Source organism: Chlamydotis macqueenii, chromosome 10 (genome assembly GCF_036417535.1).
Source record: "Chlamydotis macqueenii isolate bChlMac1 chromosome 10, bChlMac1.mat, whole genome shotgun sequence".
Taxonomy (NCBI): domain Eukaryota; kingdom Metazoa; phylum Chordata; class Aves; order Otidiformes; family Otididae; genus Chlamydotis; species Chlamydotis macqueenii.
In genome coordinates this window covers 7,223,285-7,242,222 of record NC_141565.1, presented here as the reverse complement: position 1 = coordinate 7,242,222, position 18,938 = coordinate 7,223,285, and the positions used below count along the sequence as shown (strand labels likewise).

Genomic DNA, 18,938 nt, shown 5'->3' with positions numbered 1-18,938 from the left:
GCACTCCCGCCCGCCGCGCCCTCCCCAATCCCAGCAGGCCGCGCGCGCCCCCTCCGCTCCCCCGCTCCTTCCCAGGGTGCCCCGCGCGCCGCCCCCCGCCGTTCCCGCAGCAGCAAGATGGCGGACACAATGAGGGGGAGCCGCCTCTCCGCGGCCTGAGCGGGCCAAGCCGAGCCGGAGGGCGCCTCCCGCCCCGGCCCGCCGTCCCACCCCGTCCTCTGCCGATCCCCGCCGTCCCGCGAGGCCGTGCCCGTCCCTTCCCGCCGCCGCCCGGAGCCCCGCCCGGCTCCCCTCAGCGCCGCCGCCGCCGCCCTCGGCGCGGCCCGGCCCGGCGGCGGGATGAAGCTGACGGACAACGTGCTGCGGAGTTTCCGCGTAGCCAAGGTCTTCCGCGAGAACTCGGACAAGATCAACTGTTTCGACTTCAGCCCTAACGGCGAGACCGTCATCTCCAGCAGCGACGATGACTCCATCGTTCTCTACGACTGCCAGGAGGGCAAGTGAGTGGCGGGGGCCGGGCCTGGCCCGCCCCTCTGCTGGGCCCGGGGCCGGGAGGGGGATGGATGCCTGCCTTCGGGACCAAGATTTTTATTTCTGGGATTGGGCTGTGAGGGGCGCCGGTTTGGCTTCTGCCAAAGAGACACTGTGCCCGGCTGCACAGAGGAGGTGGCAGACCTGACCGTGGGCTGGCAAGCTTTAGCTTTTTTATTGCTGTTTTTTAGCGTAGGCTTGCAGGTGGAACTGCAGCAATGTCTGACGGGGACTAGTGGATTATAAACGGTTAAAGTGGATTATAAAAGGTCCCATCCAGAGATGGGAGCAGTGTGGTTTTGTCTGCAGTACGGGTGTCTCTGCTTGTTATCTCTGGTAGGCTGGAGCCAGCGATGGTAATTTCCCAAGTGTGAGAGAGTTCATTGCTCTGAGAACTAAATAGTTGTTAAGCTTAAGGGGTTGAATCTGGTCACATTTCCAGGCCTCGGGATTGTTACAAATGTGCAAACTGACTTCTCAGTCTCACTCATTAAAGTGGAAGCAGTTGCTGTGAGCGGTGTACCAGTGTGCAGATTTAAACAACCTAATTTGAGTGTAACTTCCTGGATGAATGCTTTAAGATAAAACGTGAAGGTGATGTGGTGTGTGTTCACTATAACTTCTAAAAACTTGGTGATTTTTCCTTAAAACGTAGTTCCTAAGTGGTGTCTCGGAACGTTGCGGATAAAGGTGGCTTAAATTCTTTTCTCTAGTGTTTTTGTCTGTAAAGCACAGTTGAAAACACACGTGTGGTTACTAAAGGTGTATGTGTTTTTCACTGAGCAGAGTTGTCCAGTTTATCTTTCTTCTTTCATTGACCACACAATGCTTGTCCTGTCTTATGGATAAAAACCCAGAGACCGGCACAGCACTTGAGATATGGTGCTCTTGTTCAGAGGGTAAAACCGTGCAAGTAAGACCACCAGTCACACTTGCAGTTGATGTCTTGGAACGTATGTCAAAGGCGTTTGTGTTCTATGAGAGCTGGAACAAAGTGAGCCGAACAATGTCGTCATTCCATTAAAATCTTTCTCAGTTGGTAGAAGTATGCGTTTGGCTGCTTTGAGATTCTTTTAAAGTTTAAGTTTTAATTTTCGTGTACTTCTTGGTGTAGAGATGTAATTCTGAGGTGATTTTTTTTTTTTTTTGTAAAGTCAAGACTAGAGAGCATCACATACGTTCAGAAAGTGAAAGAATAACGAGCATGTGTATTGTAGGAGAGAAAAGAAAAAGGACAGAGTAATGCAGGAATGAAAAAGAAATGGCTTGGGAGTACCAGGAGGTAGATGTGTCAGTGTAGTGTATATTTTCTACTAAACGATATTTTCCAGTAATTCCTAACCCTCCTGTTTTGTCAAGCACACCAAGGCATCGTACTTGCTGTGTTTGAAAGATTGCATCCTGCATATTCTCTTAATTGTGTAGGCCACTTATTATACGTTATTTTACACTTGTATTTAGTTTCCTTGCTTTACATGTTAAAACTGCTGATGCTCTCCATCTGATAGACTGAACTCTTACTTGAAATGATTTAATTTTTATTTGTGTAAGAATAGGTAGCTTTATACATATGGTGTCTGCCATGGCTTGTATTATAGATCCTGATTATGTACAATAGCAGAAGAGCTGAGTGATGTTAATGCAGATGGTATTGATTGCCCTTCCCCTTTCGAGCTTGTGAAGGATGGTTTGATGCGTTGGGAGGCATTTGATCCTTTCATCCCTATCTCCATCTACTCCTGATGTATGCCTTACAGTCAGAGGGTTTGCTTTAATTAAGTTAAATGTAGGAGATCGATGGTCGTCTACTGCAGTGCTACAGCGCAGTGAGAGTAGTTTCATCAAGGTAACCCGTGTTTCAGGATGCATTTCTCTAATGGTTATAAAATTAATGTGAAAGTTTCTCATGTACTATCAATTGACTTAAAAGCGTAAGCCTGATTTTTAGAGGTACCTAGGGATGCAGGACATGCTTTTTCTCTCACCTGGAAACTTTTAGCTGTGAATTACTTTGTCACAGGAGATTCATGCGGAGATGAAAAATCAAATCTGTGAATGGTGGTTGTTGTGACATCATGGAATTTGACAGTTTCAGGCCTATAGTTTTGGGTTTTTGGTTTTTTTTTTTGGAAACCGCCATTTCAAGGGCCTGTAACTCACCTTCTTGTATATATCATTGCTAATGAATATAATGGCCAGAAGGAAATGTCCTGCTTTCAGGGTTTCAATATAACATACCCTACTTGAGCAAATGGCCTGAGTGTTAAAGCTTTTCCCCTTGTAAAAATTGGGTTGTGTGGCTTTCCCCCCAACCCCAGCCGTGTTATGAAAAGTTATGCTGGTAGAATTAAAAATACAGCTGTGTTTGGTTATACTGTAGGCACCTCCCACCTAGTTTGCTTTGTTTTGCCGTACCAAAATGAGCCATACCGGTAGGACCAAGCCCCATCTCAGTGGACTTCAGTTTCTAAAAGTGTCAGGACAGTTTGAAGAGTGATGTGTATCCAGGAGCTGAGAGGACAACATTATCTCCTTGAAACACAGATTCCCTTATTACGTGTGTTCTAAGCACAGGCAGCAAGCTTAAAAAATTTGTACCACTTTTTCATGAACATCCAATACTTTTGGACCTGAGATTCCACTTCTATTTCAAAATATGTAAACAACTAAATTGTTATTTTTTTAAGCCATTTTGCATCGCCAAGTACCTCTGTAGTAGGCTGGCTCAAAAGCATAGCCAAGAGGCTTACCTGTGTCTGTTGGGGCTTAGGAATGAACTCTGAAAGCTTTTAGAACGGAGTTGTGTGTGGGGAGGTAGATCAGTCCTTGAGACTGGGAATAGGAGGCTCACGGCTGCAAATTTGTAGCTGTGGTACGATGCAATGGTGGTCTAGGAAAGATCTAGCTTGTGTTTTAGTATATATCAATTGTGCATTATTTATATAAATAAGGAAGTGATAGATCTGGACTTCTGCTTAGCTGTGGTGTTTACTAGACCTATTAGTGAGCCCGGTTGTGGGTGATGGTTTTACCTGCATTAGCAGTGATTCAGACCAAGGCACAGACATTATTACAGACCTCACCTGTATTTTGTTCCGTCTTGATAGCAGATTTGACTGTGATTTCATAAAGCATTTTTCTTTAGCAGTATTGCTTGATTTGCAAGTGGGCTGGGTAGATTAACCTAAAACTTGGAATTGTGTTGAGTGGTTGTGATTTGTTTAAAAAAAATGTAAAACTTACTTCTCTTGTTTGTGTTTTAAAATAGTTGATTGCGAACAGGTGGTTGATCTTGTGTGAAGTGATATGCTTCTGCTTGTATCAGCTTGCATGAAAACTTCACCTTTCTTAAAACACAGAAGTGCTTTCTTTCCTTCTTTCTGGTAAATGTGCTTTTGTCAATCTGTCAATCTTTATTGTCTCTGTGTATATTCTTTGGTGTATGTTCTTCTATTCTGAATAGAACTTCTAAGCTTTAAACTTTTCATAGATAAGGAAGAGCGAGACTAGGCATGAGAGTCTTAATATGTTTTGAGGTTGGTGGGATTTTTTTTTGTTGTTTTTTAATTTAGTCAACAGCGAAACTGAGGTAACTACAGAAAGAAGGATGAGGAAGTATATTGGGCATAATGTTCAGAATTTTGATGTCAAAATTTACATTTGATGTGCTGTTTTCAATTTGTAGCATGTTTGCATCTGAAAAATTGATTTTAAAGTCTACTGGAGGAACTGAGGAAGAATCTGTTGAGATTTTTGTATAAGAGGTACAGGTGGTATATGGGTTTTAATTACACTTGCTGTATTGGTTTTCAGTTAATGGAAGCTTGTCCTCAGCAAGTTCTTTTGAAGTTAAAGCCCTTTGACTTCTGCTGTTTGAGAATTAATCTTTAAGAATGAATGTCTATTTTTGTTCTGATACAAAAAGTCTTGAACTCATGCTTTTGTTTGGGTGTGTCAATTTGAGGCTAATGAAAGCAAGGAAAAAGTTGAGCATTTTAGAAATACCTTGTCTGAGGGTGTAGTCTGATAAACTTTTCTTTCGGCAGCAGTATTGGTTCAAGCCACTCCTGCTGTTTGTTTCTATTCCTATGCTGTTGTCTTTGCCTTGTGTTGGTAAAATATTGAGTGGGTCTGTGTAATAACCAGAGTTACAAATTTCTGGATTAGAAATAACTCCCGGAAGAGACTGTATTATTTCTGATGTTGATTGGTATCCTTGTTGGTTAACTGCTCAGCTTTGAAACCAGCATGCTAGCTCAGTTGAGGAAGAAAGGGGAAAGAGGGTGCTGGAGACCTTGCATTGCTTAAACAGTCACTGCTGCTGCTGCAAGATGTGCTTGTTAACCAGCTACTTCTACATTTACATTGCAGTTTAAATTTCTCATACTGCGGTATATCACTTGCTTACTAAAAATCCCCTAAAAATCCAGTTCTATTTGTTGTCTTTGCTCTCACCACATTGTCTTTAATTTTGTTGCATTTGAGTTTCATGCTTTAATTAGAATTGAATATAATTCTCTAGTAGTGTGAGAGTCCCTGTGTTACCATTGCTTTTTTAGATTACTGGTATATATACCTGTTTGTGTTAATACCAAGAAGCCCTGTTTTGAATGAGACACCCTGTTCTAGGTTTTCAAGTAACATAGAACAAAAATACAGATTATGCTCAATCTAAAATAAGCAGCAGATGAAGTAGAGATTTGGATGGGCAAGGGAATGGTGAGGCGGTGCAGCTTGACATTAACGGCTTGTTATGCTAGCTCCTTGTATTCTTTTTACAGTAGGCATCACGGGGAAAAAGAATTATTGGAGGAGACAATAAGTGCATTTTGCAGGTGTTACAGGGAACCCCTCAAGCCTAAGGATGGTCTTGGAGAAAGCACCAAGGGGCTTGTTTGAAAATCAAATAAAAATGCTTTTCTTTCTCTGTATAAAAACTTTTGACTACTTGAAACCATCTTGTAATATCTCAACGAAAACAAGCCGTGTTAATGTGCTGAGTTTCGATTTTAGCTTTTTGTTGCAGTGAGTGCAGTTACTTCTGCTTCCTCCTAACAGACCGAAGAGAACGCTCTACAGTAAGAAGTACGGAGTGGACCTCATCAGGTACACACATGCTGCCAACACTGTTGTGTACAGCTCCAACAAAATAGACGGTAAGTTGTATGTATTTAATCTCCTTACACTTAAAACTACATGCCTGCATAAATAGAACTGAAAAGCTGGGAAAAAAATAACAGCAGCTTTTTGGTGATAAACGTGCTGTCAGAGACAGAGGAATTAATGTTCATCTCTGATGTACAACTCAATCTTCCCTCGAGCATGCTGACGGGAGTTTTGCTCGTTGCTGCAATAAGTAAGGGATTAAACATTGTTAGTGCAATAAAAGTTTCATTCTTGATTCTGCTGTTAGCTTTGCTGTTTGATACCAGCGTTGTCCGCCTCTGTGCATTAATTTCTTATGCGTGAAATGAGGTAAAAGGAGCATGTGGCCAGAAGTTGGGCTAAACGCCGTGGCTCTGTCTGATACACAAGTCAACTGCAAAGGAAGGGAATGTTTTTCTGTTCTATGTATGCAGCATAGAGGGCAGGAAGTTCAGGTAACTCAGCAGATCACCAGCCAAACCTGGAGGATGTCACTGAGCTCTTCTGAGATTAGCTTTACTTCTGTTACTCTGTTTTTTCCATGTAATAGAGAAACCACCCATTTTCATGCTGTTCTCCACAGTCAGTGTCTGCGATAGCTACAGTCTGGTTTGGTGACATCGAAGGGCTTCTAGAGCTTCATGACAGGCTCTCTATTCATGTATTTTGAGTTTAATTTAAAATTCAAATTTAAGAACTGACACAGATAAATACATTAATTCTTCTATCTGGCAATACTTCCAAAGGTTGGAAATAGCTAGTGTTAATTTCAAATTCTATCTCAGTTTTGCTTGTTGTAGTCGGTATCTGAGAGGTTTTCATTGAATGAGTCTCTTAGCACAGCACTTTGTAAATGGGTTTAACATTGTGTTTGTAAACTCATAATAATTTCTGGAGTAGTGGGTTTGGTTTGATTTTTCCTTTGCAGAGACAGAGCTTGACAGGACAGATACTGGTGCCTTGTGGCGTGTGCTAAGTTACTTAAGGAACTTAAGAGACTATGAACTTAGAGCAGGTGGAAGTTAAGAGTTAGGAAGTCAGGTTAAACTAGAGCAAGCTGAGCCTGAAACCAGAGGAATGAGGAAGTTTCCAATGGAATTAGATGTAATTATGTAAAAGGATTACAAGTGTGACAGGAAGCACTTGCCTTTTTAGTCTATTTCACAGCTTACTTTTTTAAAAAATCAAGTTATTACTTTGTTATGTCACATTTTTGACTTGGCTGTTATTTAATTTACAATTAATTAACAATTTAATGGACTGGTTTTAATGCCATTTCTGAGTTGTGAGTTTTTGTTTGTAAGCACACGTAAGTCTTGAACTAAAACTTAAGAGTCTTCATCATGCAGAGTAGCATTATGATAAATTAGAAGAAAAGGAAAAGATAGAATATGTAAGTATTTGTTGTTGTTATGAGCTGTAAGCCTAATAAAACCAGCAGTGTGTTCTGTAGGGGTCCAGATACTCTGTAGTCCCTAATGCATGTAGTCTTGGGCAAGAGGCATTGTGTTTAATCTGTTAATGGAGTTATTGTGAGGGGAAAATGAATCCAGGAACACGTTATAGGAGGGCTGGCACTTGCTCCCAAGCATTTTTTGTGTTGGAATTGCTACCGATCCACTTCCGAAGATTTCCTCAAGACCTTTGAACCGAGTTCCTCTTGCCTGATCCCAGGCTGAGGTAGTAGTTTGTACAGTTTGAGGGTCTATGATACCACCCGGTACAGGAGATAACTGTACAGGCCACTGCCTTGCCCGGGGCAGAGCACTGCCAACAGGAAGGATCACAAAGGATCGCAGTTCCCCAGTGCTTCCTCTCTAGCAAAGAAAGATGAAATTCTGCATGGATACTTTGGAAATCAGGTAATGACAGTTCTTGCAGGAATAACTGAAGATCTATCCTAACACCATGCTTGAAGCATATTGGTTCTAGCCAGGATGGGATGTGACACTGGTGTTAGGGCTTTACAGTTTGGATAGTCACGTGAAGTTGCTTAGAGCCTTTCAACTGGTGTGTTTTGTTTCCAGCATCATGTTTCAGCTTCGTTAGTCAGCTTCAGTTTTCTTACCAGATACTGGAGGGTGGTCTAGAATTCTGATCTCAGCTTGATGTGAAATCTCAGGCAAAAATGGTAACTTGATCTTTTTTTTTCTCACAGAAACCAAATTTTGCTGAGTGAGCCTTTCAGAAAGCATTGTAGCTCTTATAAGCGTTAAAATGCTCTGTGCACACTGCATGCTGTTGGCTGTTGTTCTTCCAAGTCAAAAGGAAAAATGTCCGTTTATCTCTGGGGCCTCAGCGGGGCTTGTAACAGTACAGTCTCTTGGCACTGCGTAGTGCAGATGCGTAATGCCAACCTATTCCATCCACCAATAGCCCTGACTAGTGTCCTCTAGTGTGAGAAGACGTTCTGCTGATGCTGCTTTCCGATACCAGAGGTTTAACTTGTGCTCTTTGTGTTTCATTGCTCAGATGGATCTGCACATAAAGATGAAAAAGTAGCTTCTGTACTTTACTAATTGTTTCCTCTTACAAGGATTTATTTTACTCTTGGGAGAAAGTCTCAACAGCATCTTCCGAAATTCTAGGCTACTCTAAGTATGTTCATCTACACTCGGAATAAAATTACCACTTGAGAAATGTTGTGGTGTTGCTCTGTTTTATTCAATATATTTCTAAGATTGCTTTAAGTGGACTAAGCTTTAGATTATTTCTCTGTCCTCTTCTCAACGCTTAACTGCTTGAAGTGCAGAGAACGTGTGACGCTGTTGATTCTCAGATTTAAAAAGACAGATACTTTTAAATGGTCTTGTCCTGGCTTTGAAGTTCATATTTCTATCTCCCTTCTGGCTAAATGCTTGAATTCACACGTTTCCTATGCTTACTCTTTAGTTTGAAACTTATATACCAGATGTGCACATAGGTAAGAGAGAAAGATTCATGGTGTATAGCAAAAAAAAAAAGTTGTAGTATCAACTTTTTGATACTCTCATTTTTGTGAGAATGATGGAATAAAACCTAGTGGTGCTTAAATTTTAGCAACTTTGAAATAAACTTGCTTAAATCACATAACAGTTTGTAGGTAATATGGCTGCAGGCTGTGGGAAGTACCCTTCCTGGTACTTCATTTCCACTTCTGCCTTGGAAACCAGATTGATTTGTGTCTGTTTCTAACTTGATTCCGTTTCAAAGTCTGACTTGAAATCAAATGACCAGACTTAATCGCTGTGGCAAGATTGCTGTTGCTGTGGGGAACAAGTGTGCTATATGACCACTTTTAGATAACATTGGGTTCATGGTACAGTAAAGCTTATGGTTTCTTTATGTTTTCAGATACAATCCGATACCTCTCCCTGCACGACAACAAATACATTCGGTATTTCCCAGGGCACACAAAAAGGTAAGATGTGGCTTGGGGGCAGTACAGAAGAAATTGAAATAAAGATTGTAACGAGCTTGAGTTATGTTACACTTGATTCACTCTGGATTTTGCTTTTTAGAACTGTTAATGGCAATTACGATCTTGTACACAACTGTTGGGGTAGATGTTGCTCCCGTCCTTCTTTTTTATGTGCCTGATCCGTGTGGTCTTCTGTGTTGCAGAGTGGTTGCTCTTTCAATGTCTCCAGTGGATGATACTTTTATTTCTGGGTCCCTTGATAAAACTATTCGACTGTGGGATCTCCGCTCTCCAAATTGCCAGGTAGGATATAAAATTCATGTGCCTAATGTGTTGCATTTTTAGTTAGAAGGATGAAAAATTGATGTGTGCTTGTAATAAAACAAAAATACTGCCAGAAATGTACGCTTCTGATTTTAGTGTTGACACCTTCCTGGAATGCTGAAGGAGCCTCGATCACAAATCTCTGTGAAATATGTATGTCGTTTTGTGTAATACCACTTGCTTTCTCACCTGGAGAGGTGCTGGGAAGAGCAAGAAGTAACACCCACAGCTGATGAAACAGGAGAAGAGCTGGGTGTCATCAGCTTGTTCGTCAGGCTGCTACCCCAAGCAGAGGGTGTTCTCTCTTAGCCAGCATCTCTCCTGGGTTGGAAATGGCAGCAGAACGGGCGTTGGGAGGTGCATTTTATCTGAGTGTTTGTGTTTAAAATTGATGCCTTGATGCAATTAAATTTGATGAAGAAACTGATGATCTAAAGCCGTATAGCAGCCATGTGGTCTACCCCATCCTTCCATCACCTTTGTTGTTCATCAGACCTGTTTGTGAGCAGATTTGACTTCTAGCAAGGGAAAACCCTATTTGTTTTTATTTATTTATTTTGCTGGAATACTTTATGGTACTTTTTTTTAGTGGAAGCAGGCTTGTGTGGGGTGAAAAAAGTACCAGAGCTGGCAGCAGGGGCAGGAATGAAATACTAGGAGGAGGATCTCCACCTTTTATTGGTGATGAGCTGTTTTGTCCCTATATCTGGACACGTGGTGTTGCGGTCTCACATTTTCCTATCTCCCTGGGACCATTTTGCTTATGAGAGAGGGCTATTTATTTATTCCAGGTGATGTAACTGTAAATGCAAAAGGAATAAAAGATTACACTTCTTACAAAACGTTTTTATCTGTCTTAAACCCAAGCTTTTTCTGACAAGAAATCTTAATTTTTCCCTTCTCTGGGAGTATGCCTTTAATGCCAGTGTGTAAGTTTCATCAGTAGCAACTTTGAGATTCATCCCAAGGGAGACAGGGCTGTAAATTCTATCATTTATGCTAATGCCTGAAGTTGTAAGAATGGTAAAACGAGGACTTGTAACTGGAAGCTGCATCAAGCAAAGTTTGGGAAACAGGTTGAGGAAGTGTTACTTGTACCTTTCAGTTTGCCCATGAGATGGCAGCCGTAGTGCCTAGAAATTTTACGGGGAAACCGGAGCTGTCCTGCTTGCCAGAGCCCCAGTGTTGGCTAGCTTGCCACCTAGCCTTCAGAGATCACAGGGAAAACTGACCTAAATTGGAAAGAAGAGAGAAGTAGTCAAGTCTCTAGGCTTGTCTAGAGAAGAGTAGTATTTCAGAAATGCAGAAACTTCTTAAATGTATTGATGGTTTAATCAAAGGTGTGTATTTTATTTATGTGTTACAAGTTACATAAAGACATTTCGCTAACACCCATAGACCTGCCAGTCAGGATACAGAAAATTATATATCTTGTTGGTTTTTACCAAATTTTCTCAAGTCTTTTCTACTATGTGAGTTAAGGAAAAGTTAATGTTAAAAATAAGCATTGAAAGTAATCTGTCAGTTTTAGTATAGAAGGTCTTTTGGCTTCTGGAAGGTTCAGCAGTGGTGTTCACTGGAGTTGTTTCTACTTGCTTTCAAAATACTATTTATTTTTTTTTCCCCGATGTTGCAACCATAATTGGTAGAGTGTTGCTATCAATCCCAGCAGCAGTGGGTGCTGTCTGGTGTGGTTATTAATACAGCCACATCATCCTCCTTTCCCTGGGTACTTTTTGAGTGGATAACAGCTCAAATGAGGTCTTGATTTGTTCTAATGTAAACTTAGTGATTGCAGCAAGCTGGAAGCTCTGTTGGGTGACCTGAAGTAGTCAAGAGTTGCTTTTGAGAAGTTGAGTTCTGAACCTTTGTAAAACCTCAGTAGTTACAACTGAAATTCAGTTGTTCTTCCTGTCGGCTGCTGTCCTGCTCACAGTGGACTCAGAGGGTGATGGCAGAAATGTAAGCATCAGTATCGCAAAATAATTTGGACTGCTTCTATTTTCTAGGGTTTGATGCATCTCCAGGGGAAGCCTGTGTGTTCTTTTGACCCAGAAGGGTTGATTTTTGCTGCTGGAGTCAATTCTGAAATGGTGAAGCTTTATGATCTCCGTTCTTTTGACAAGGTGAGCTACCTTAACTTCTTACACTTCTTAGCTTGCAAGAAGTACTCTAAACTCAGTGCTCAGAGACTGGATTTTTTTTTTTACTCCAGCTTACTCTCTGAGGTGCCTACTTGGCACCTAGAGAGTTTTCAGTAATTGCACATCTCACAGACAGAAAGGGCTACCTGCTGTCACCAAACAGTAAGACTGGTTCAAGCTTTTTCTCTAACTTCAGTTAGCAGCCTTGTTTGAAAACTTCATCCTACCTTAAACTAATTTCTGCTGTTGAATGTGGTAGAGTATGGGAGTTTTGGGTATTGAAAAACCCCATTGTTCCCCTTTTCTGCTATGGAAACTGTGGATTCATACTTCTTTGAAACTTGCACATGTGGTGACATGTTTTTGCCATGACACTTCCCTCTGATATATTAGGACTAAAGATTTTCTTTTGAAAAATCCTGAACTTTTTCCTGAGCTAAGGTTAAAAGCAGACTCTTGTTAGCAGCGGTGCATACAGAGTCTACATCATATTTCCCATTTTTTTCTTTGAAGGGGCCATTTGCTACATTTAAGATGCAGTATGATCGAACATGTGAATGGACAGGCCTGAAGTTCAGTAACGATGGCAAACTCATCCTTATATCGACTAATGGAGGGTTCATTCGACTAATTGATGCCTTTAAAGGAGCTGTCCTGCATACGTTTGGGGTGAGCCTGTTGCCTGTGTTACCTCCTTGAAACTTGGTGTTAGTTTGGGAGCAGCTGCCCTTTGGCTGCAGGATTACTGCGGACACGCTCTCTACTACACGTTCTCCTGTTTTGTGCCATAGGGTTATAACAATAGTAAGGCTGTCACGCTGGAGGCATCATTCACACCAGACTCTCAGTTCATCATGATAGGTAAGATAATTTTTCTTGAAAGAATTTCAGTGCTCTGTGTTATATAGGACTAAAGTTGTGTCTGTGTTGGGAAGCAGAATGTATTTAAATAATATGATGCTTTGTATCGACAGTTTTCTGGCTTGTTACTTTACTCAGCATTTTCTAGACTGAAATGTAAATGAGCCTGCCTTTCCTTTATATAGGAACACTATTCCAAAAAAGATAAGAAACTGGCAAACTATAGCAGTGTGTGGAGATCTGTCACGTAACTTATGTCAATGATCCTCACCCTGTGCTAGGATGTGCTCATGTCCTGTGTCTAAAAGCACGTTGGGCTGTATGTTGTGGCCTGTCCTCCATTACCTGATGAACAAGGCACTTGTCTGTGCTTGGGCAGTTGGTCCCATAGCCTGGTGCCTTTGTACACCTCTCGGGCACTGGCGACTTTTGCTCATGTGGCTTGTAAATCCCTATGTCTGTGGAACAAGCTCTGCTTAACCCTTGATAAAGCAGTAGGCATCAGCCTGATGGCTCCCAGCATGTGATTCCGCTGGCCCAGGCCCCTTTCCTCCCCTCCGCGGGGGGGACACTTGAGTGAAGTGGGTGGCAAAAGCAGTTGCAGCTCCTGCAAAGTCTGGTGCTGCAGGTTGGGCACCCCAAGGCCAATGCTGCAGTCACACTGCTACGCTCTGCTGCCCAACAGGACCCATGAACACAGGTCAGACGCATCTATGTGGCACTGCCCTTTCCTAGCACTTCCTTTTTGTTCTTATTTATATGGCTGGTAAATCAAATAATGTTTAACTTTGTGGTAATTGGTAACCAGATCCTCATTGTGATGGTCTTGGCAAAATAACTTTATTTGTTCTGGCTGAGAGCTTCCTGATTGCAGAAAAGGCGGGGTAGGGGTGCAGTTCTTTGCTTAGTCTGTCTCTGGAGAGCACTTTATTGCACATATTTACCTTCCTGTTGCGCCCTTCCAAATGAAATCTATAGTGGAAGAAGTTCCAAACCGCTTATTTCTGTTCAGTTTTTACATATGGTTAAATTGTGACTTGTCCTCCTTAATTTTTCCTCCTTGAAAGTCTAAACATATAAATACAGAGGCAGAAGAAAATACCACGCATTTTTATTAGGGATCCTATTTAAAATGAGACTAAAGCAGAATTAAATTACAAAACCATGAAGTGTCCAGCCTCAGAGTTTGCAAAATGCCATTTTAAAGTGAAAAATCTGTCCTGTTGTAGCAATGTGGGGAGTTGACATCTCCAGTGAAGCTTCTGGTATTTGGCATAGTGCATTGAAATCTGGTTACCTTCAGGTAAAGCCTTTGATTTGGTTCTGTGCCTAGCAAGTGAAGTATTTATCTCCTGTGTCTGAAGTGAGAACTTGTCGGAACAGTGACTCCTAGACCCAGCTTTTGGCCACTGGCACATCAGTGCGGGTTGGCAAGGGTCTTTCCTCCTTAGCTGGATGGTGTCAGCTCTCCATTTTTACTGAGTGACGGGAGCTGTTAACCTCTTTGCCAGAGTAGTGTTGCGCTGAGGTGCGTAGTTGAGTCTCTGCAGTGCAAAGATACAGACCTGCTGTTTGGATGCAGGTGTGTGAACTCTGGTGAAGTTTTGTAAATGCCCTAGTGATACTTTGGGAGTTTTAAAGGTTAAGCTATGAAGACAAGGCATGCTTGTTCCTACAGTTCTCTGACAGAAAAGGTTATGTACTTCATTTTCTCTGCTGGCTTCTCCAAGGTATCTGGCATATCTTGTTTTCCGTTTCTGCCTGCAGGTTCAGAGGATGGGAAGATTCATGTTTGGAATGGGGAAAGTGGAATGAAGGTGGCAGTGCTGGATGGGAAACACACTGGTCCTATAACCTGTCTGCAGTTCAATCCAAAATTCATGACTTTTGCTAGCGCATGTTCTAATATGGTAAGGAAAGTGGTTTTCAGTTCCTCCTAGCTCAATGCTGACCGGTTTAGAAATGAATCTGAGAAGGCTCGGTGCCACTGATGGATGTTTCCTTGGGCTTTGGTGAGAGCCAGGTCCCTGTCTGTCTCACCTTGATTGCACCTTAACTGGCAGATAGGTATGCAGGTCAAGCCGGCGTTTGAACAGACACGTGAAAGCAGAACAGTGAGTGAATGCACATGCACAAGTATGAATTCTTTAGGTCACTGTATGCAGCTGGTATTTTCGGTTTCTGTGAGACTGGCTTGCTCTGGAGAATGTGCAATGCAAACCTAACCAGCGTAAGCAAGGATTGTAACCTTAAACTGCTGGGAGGGTGTTGCTGTCTCTTTAGTAATCTGCCTGTGTGCTTATAGAAGGTAGCAGTGATGAGCTGCTGCAATGTGCTGTGGGAGAGACTTGTGTTCTGCTCTGTAAAAGTTGTTTGTTCTTTACTCTTTTCTAGGCCTTCTGGTTGCCAACTATCGACGACTAATTCCTACGCTGCAGCTGCTGTCAGATGACTTCCATACTGCTAACAGCAGCACATCATTGAAGCATAGTATTGGAATTGCCTAGGTCTCCTAGACTGTGTTCCTGTTCCTGCATATGTTTCCATACGTCTTACCTTTATTTGTTGCATTCCTTTGCGAGGACTCTTCCACTCGGCCTCCCAGCATGTTCAGAAGTGGCATGCTACACGTTCTTATCTTCCAGTCCGTGCCCAGCAGGCTTCAGCCGAAGTTGGAACTGACACAGTATTATTTCTAAGAGCAATGAAGTCTGTTTTAGTTACAACATGTTTGTGGCATTTTTTAAGCTGTAATTGTGTTTTCCTTCTGTAAGTGCACAAAGCTATTGATGTTCCGAGGTGGAACATGCGTTTCCTTCCCGTAAGTGCATGTTTTTCACATCTGGGATCTCTGATTTCACTGCAGTCCACAGATGCAAAGTTACTTCTGTGCCACATGTGAACACTGACATTCTTCAACTTAAACAGCAGATGCTGGATTCTCTTGCAGTGGCACACATGCCAAAAGAGTAGGTGACTGTAAATATACATTATACATCCTGTCAGCCTTTTTTTGGCGATTTAGTGTGCAACAAACAACACAGGTTTTGTCCACTGCCAGAGCTTGCCGAAGCCTCCCTGCTGTTTGCTGTGTCAGCATCCCAGAGGGCGCAGACAATCCTGATGAGGTCCAGTCAGTGTCCCAAGCAATAAAGGAGTCTGTCAGCAGGACGATGGAGAAACCAAACTGAGACTGAAAGCACAGTCTGCCTGTGTATCTTCCTCATGTATCATCTTGGCTGATCTTACTTGTAAATATTGGGGGGTGGGAGGGTGGCAGTGGGAATGGGTCATATTTTTTTACTTTTAGATATTAAAGAATATGATGTGGGCCAGTATTGTGGGCTGTCTAGGCTGTTTACCTTCACCGATGCAGTTTTCCCCTCCTGATTTGTAAATAAGCTCCATTAAATTCTCCCCACGCCAGGCTTAGACCTGTATCCCTTTGTTGATAAAACTGACATGCAGTTAGTTCATCATGCGTTCTGCTACAGGTCCTGCAGGTTTTCAGCAGCAGCCTTGGAAAAGCAATGCTTCCTTTGTCAGATGGTGTCTTCAGAACTGAGTTTTTAAAATCTTACATGTGACTGTGCTGACTCTGCTTTGCTGTGGCCCTGCTCCAAGGAATGCCCCTGCAAAGAGGCGGGAGGGATGTGCTTTCCTGCTCCAGAGAGGCTTGTGGGCAAATGGTACAGAAAGGTTGGCAAGCTGCTCTTCAAGCCTGGTTCCAGTTTCTTTCTTTTTCCTGAAACGCTGCATTGATCAGTGCATACACCAGCAGGCTGGGACAGGCTCGGTATGAATGTGGTGTTCATTGTATTCTTGCCTTTGCAAACACGCTTGGCTTTACGTGCAGGGTGACAGCTTGGAAAGTCAATTCTTTCCCTCGCCCACTCACGTGTGCTTCCCCTCTCCTAAGTGTAAAATACTGGTAAGGTGACAAGCACAGTAGTGGGCATCTTCTCTGCTCTCAAGTGCCAGTCCATACTGGAGAGCTGTGCTTGAGCATTTTACCTTCGGTCAGGTGTCTAGGTGTTTCCCTGCCACAGCAACGTTCATCTCAACTGTGGGGCCTTGTATATAATTCAGAGCATGTCTCCCTGGAAAAGTTGGCTTGTAGAGCAGCTGCTTCTGTTCTGCTTTTCCTTGCCGTTTTTTTTTTTTTTTTCTTCCCCCTCCGCAGTCGTCGTCAGTGGAAATGTGCTGTACTAAGAGCTGAGGATGGGGCATGAGCATGTCTCCACTGCTGGTTCCCTTACAGCAGCAGCGCACGCTGAGCTGCAGCATTTGCCTGTGACAGTCGGCAGGAGGACTGCCCGCATGAGGCAGTCAGATAAACTTGATGTTTGAGATGATGCTGAGTTGAAGCTTCTCCTTGGGCTCTGTGGTTTGCCTCTGCTGATGCTATTGCACGAGTTTAGAGCCATGGCTAACGAGAGGGGTCTGTGGTGGGAGTTTGCTGTTGTCCAGACTGGAGGAGGGAAGGGCACAGCAGACTGACGCTCTCGATGTTGCCAAACAGGCCTGCTGTTGGCAATGCAGGTGAGATACTCATACTGTTACACCAGCATCCCTCTTCTGTACTGTCCCACCATCGCCTGTACGTGCTCAGCACGAAGGGAGGTGGTTATCTCGGTCCTCATAGTTGACAAGCTTTCCACAGCCACATCTTCAACTCGGTATTGTTGCATTTCAGGCTGCTTGGTGCTATTTTACCATTGTTGGTGTTTCCGTAAGCAGATGTTTTGCAGTGGTTTGTAACATACAAGTATTTGGGGTTTGTAGTGCATTTTAACAGCTAAACTAGTATGCAGTAGCAAAAAATCTTTCAGGGTTTTACCAAGTCTGTTGCCTGAGGAAGTGAACAGTTAGCCTCCATCCGTTTTTCTTGTTACTTTTCGGGGGAAACATTTGGAAGTATTTTGTTCTAAAAATGCTCTTTGCTAACGTGGTTTGAGCACTTGTCTAAAGACGGTTGTGCAGCTCTCTTCTGCTTGCAGTGATGTAAAACGTTGTGCATTGCAGCATGAAATGTCTAAGAAAAAGAGGACCAAAGGACCAATCTAGAAGGACACATACACTAAGAACTTCAGTAGCTTTCTAGAGTGAAGATAAATTTACAGGCTTGTGCACAACGCAGCACGAAGGCTCAGTTCAAAATTAAAGCCAAATGCCTTCCTAGGGCCGACTGCCACCCACACAGGCAGAGACATCTTTCTTGGCTGATGTAGCACTCGGTATTTCCATCGCCTTTAAGAGAGAGAAATGTGCCAAGTTTTGTCAGGAAACCTGAGTATCATGTGTTTCTAGAATGTTAGACAGGAAAGGTAAGTAAAGCTTTTACCTTCCAGCTTCTATGTGCTTCTCTAAAAGTATCAGGGCTGCAATTCCTGTGCTCTTCAGAGCAGCCAGCTAATGAGAAACTGACCTCCTTAAAAACAGCTCTCCCAGCTCTAACAGAGTGTCCAACCTTATGTAAAGCCAAGCAGGAAATGGCATTCCTTCCAAATTTACTATTTAAAAGAGGAATCCCCCTCACATCCTTTGGGATGAAGGCAAGACCTTTCTTCAAAACAAGGGGGAAGTGAGACTCGACAGCCCACCTCTAAATAAGCAGTGCTGGTGGCTGAGCACATCTGCTTGGGCTGTAGAAGACTTTGGGTGTAATTCTCTTCTCCAAGTTTCTTTGAGAGATTTTTTTTTTTTGAGGCTCTTCTGTCCTCAGTTAATGTCCCGACCCCTACTCTGGAGGATACAGGAGCAATGAAATGAACAAATTTGAAAGCAGCAGTGTATCTTTTCTGACGCCTCTTGACTAAATTTGCACTTTAGGAGACTTCACCTTGGTTTTGGATCAGGGGCTGGGATCCTGGCAAGCCTTACAAAAACTGGTCTCTTTGGTCGTGAGCTGGTCTGGGGAGTTTCACTCCTAGGAGGTATCTGCCAGATGAGTGTAAATACCTAAAGGCAAATCATGCTTTGTCACAAAATATACGTATGTGGAGAATTCAATGTTGTGGCTGTTAACCAATAAATTTTTTTGTAGAGAGATCAGAGTGCTGTAAGTTTTGCATTTGTCCGGCGTGATACGACTTGCTGTTTTCTTAGAGGGGAATGGGAAAATCTTTTTTTTTTTTTTTTTTTTTTTTTAAAGCCTCTTTGTTTTGGAAAATCAGAAGCTCTGTAGTGGAAATTGTGAGGCTCTGAAGCTATCCCTAGATAAACTGCGCATTTTAAGATGGTTTTTTTTTGCCTAGGAATGTATCAGGATAGAGAAGCAGATTTGTCACAGCTACGTGTTGAAGTATGGTGCCCTAGGTGGAGGGCTGTCACAGAAGCCTGACGTCTCTTTGGAGAGCCGAGCCCATTCTCAGCCGGAAGGTGGGGAAATAGCTTCTTGGTTTGGAGTACCAGGAGAATTGAGTCACTGCAGTCAGTGTATAATAGAGCATCATTTTCAGGCTAAACTTGAGAAGATGGGGGGAAAAACGAAGCTGGAGATAAATGGCTTTTGTTATATCCCTTGCCTAAGC

General features: G+C 42.8%; 1 protein-coding gene across 1 annotated transcript; it reads left to right on the top strand.

The window, feature by feature from the left end:
* The first annotated feature begins 86 nt into the window (after nucleotides 1–86).
* WDR82 (WD repeat domain 82) lies at nucleotides 87–18,456 on the top strand. The gene is made up of 9 exons (XM_086755605.1): nucleotides 87–500; nucleotides 5,590–5,687; nucleotides 9,010–9,076; nucleotides 9,280–9,379; nucleotides 11,410–11,526; nucleotides 12,058–12,213; nucleotides 12,336–12,405; nucleotides 14,173–14,315; nucleotides 14,800–18,456. Exons 1-9 carry the CDS (start codon nucleotides 340–342, stop codon nucleotides 14,827–14,829), a joined length of 942 nt encoding a protein of 313 aa, XP_086611731.1. The 5' UTR covers nucleotides 87–339; the 3' UTR covers nucleotides 14,830–18,456.
* The last annotated feature ends 482 nt before the right edge of the window (nucleotides 18,457–18,938 follow it).

Bases quoted from the DNA above. Each gene is read 5' to 3' on its own strand.
- WDR82 (XM_086755605.1), top strand. From the start codon at position 340: ATGAAGCTGACGGACAACGTGCTGCGGAGTTTCCGCGTAGCCAAGGTC. The intron at 9,380-11,409 runs GTAGGATATAAA...TCTATTTTCTAG, and splicing joins TCCGCTCTCCAAATTGCCAG to GGTTTGATGCATCTCCAGGG. The intron at 12,406-14,172 runs GTAAGATAATTT...TTCTGCCTGCAG, and splicing joins CTCTCAGTTCATCATGATAG to GTTCAGAGGATGGGAAGATT.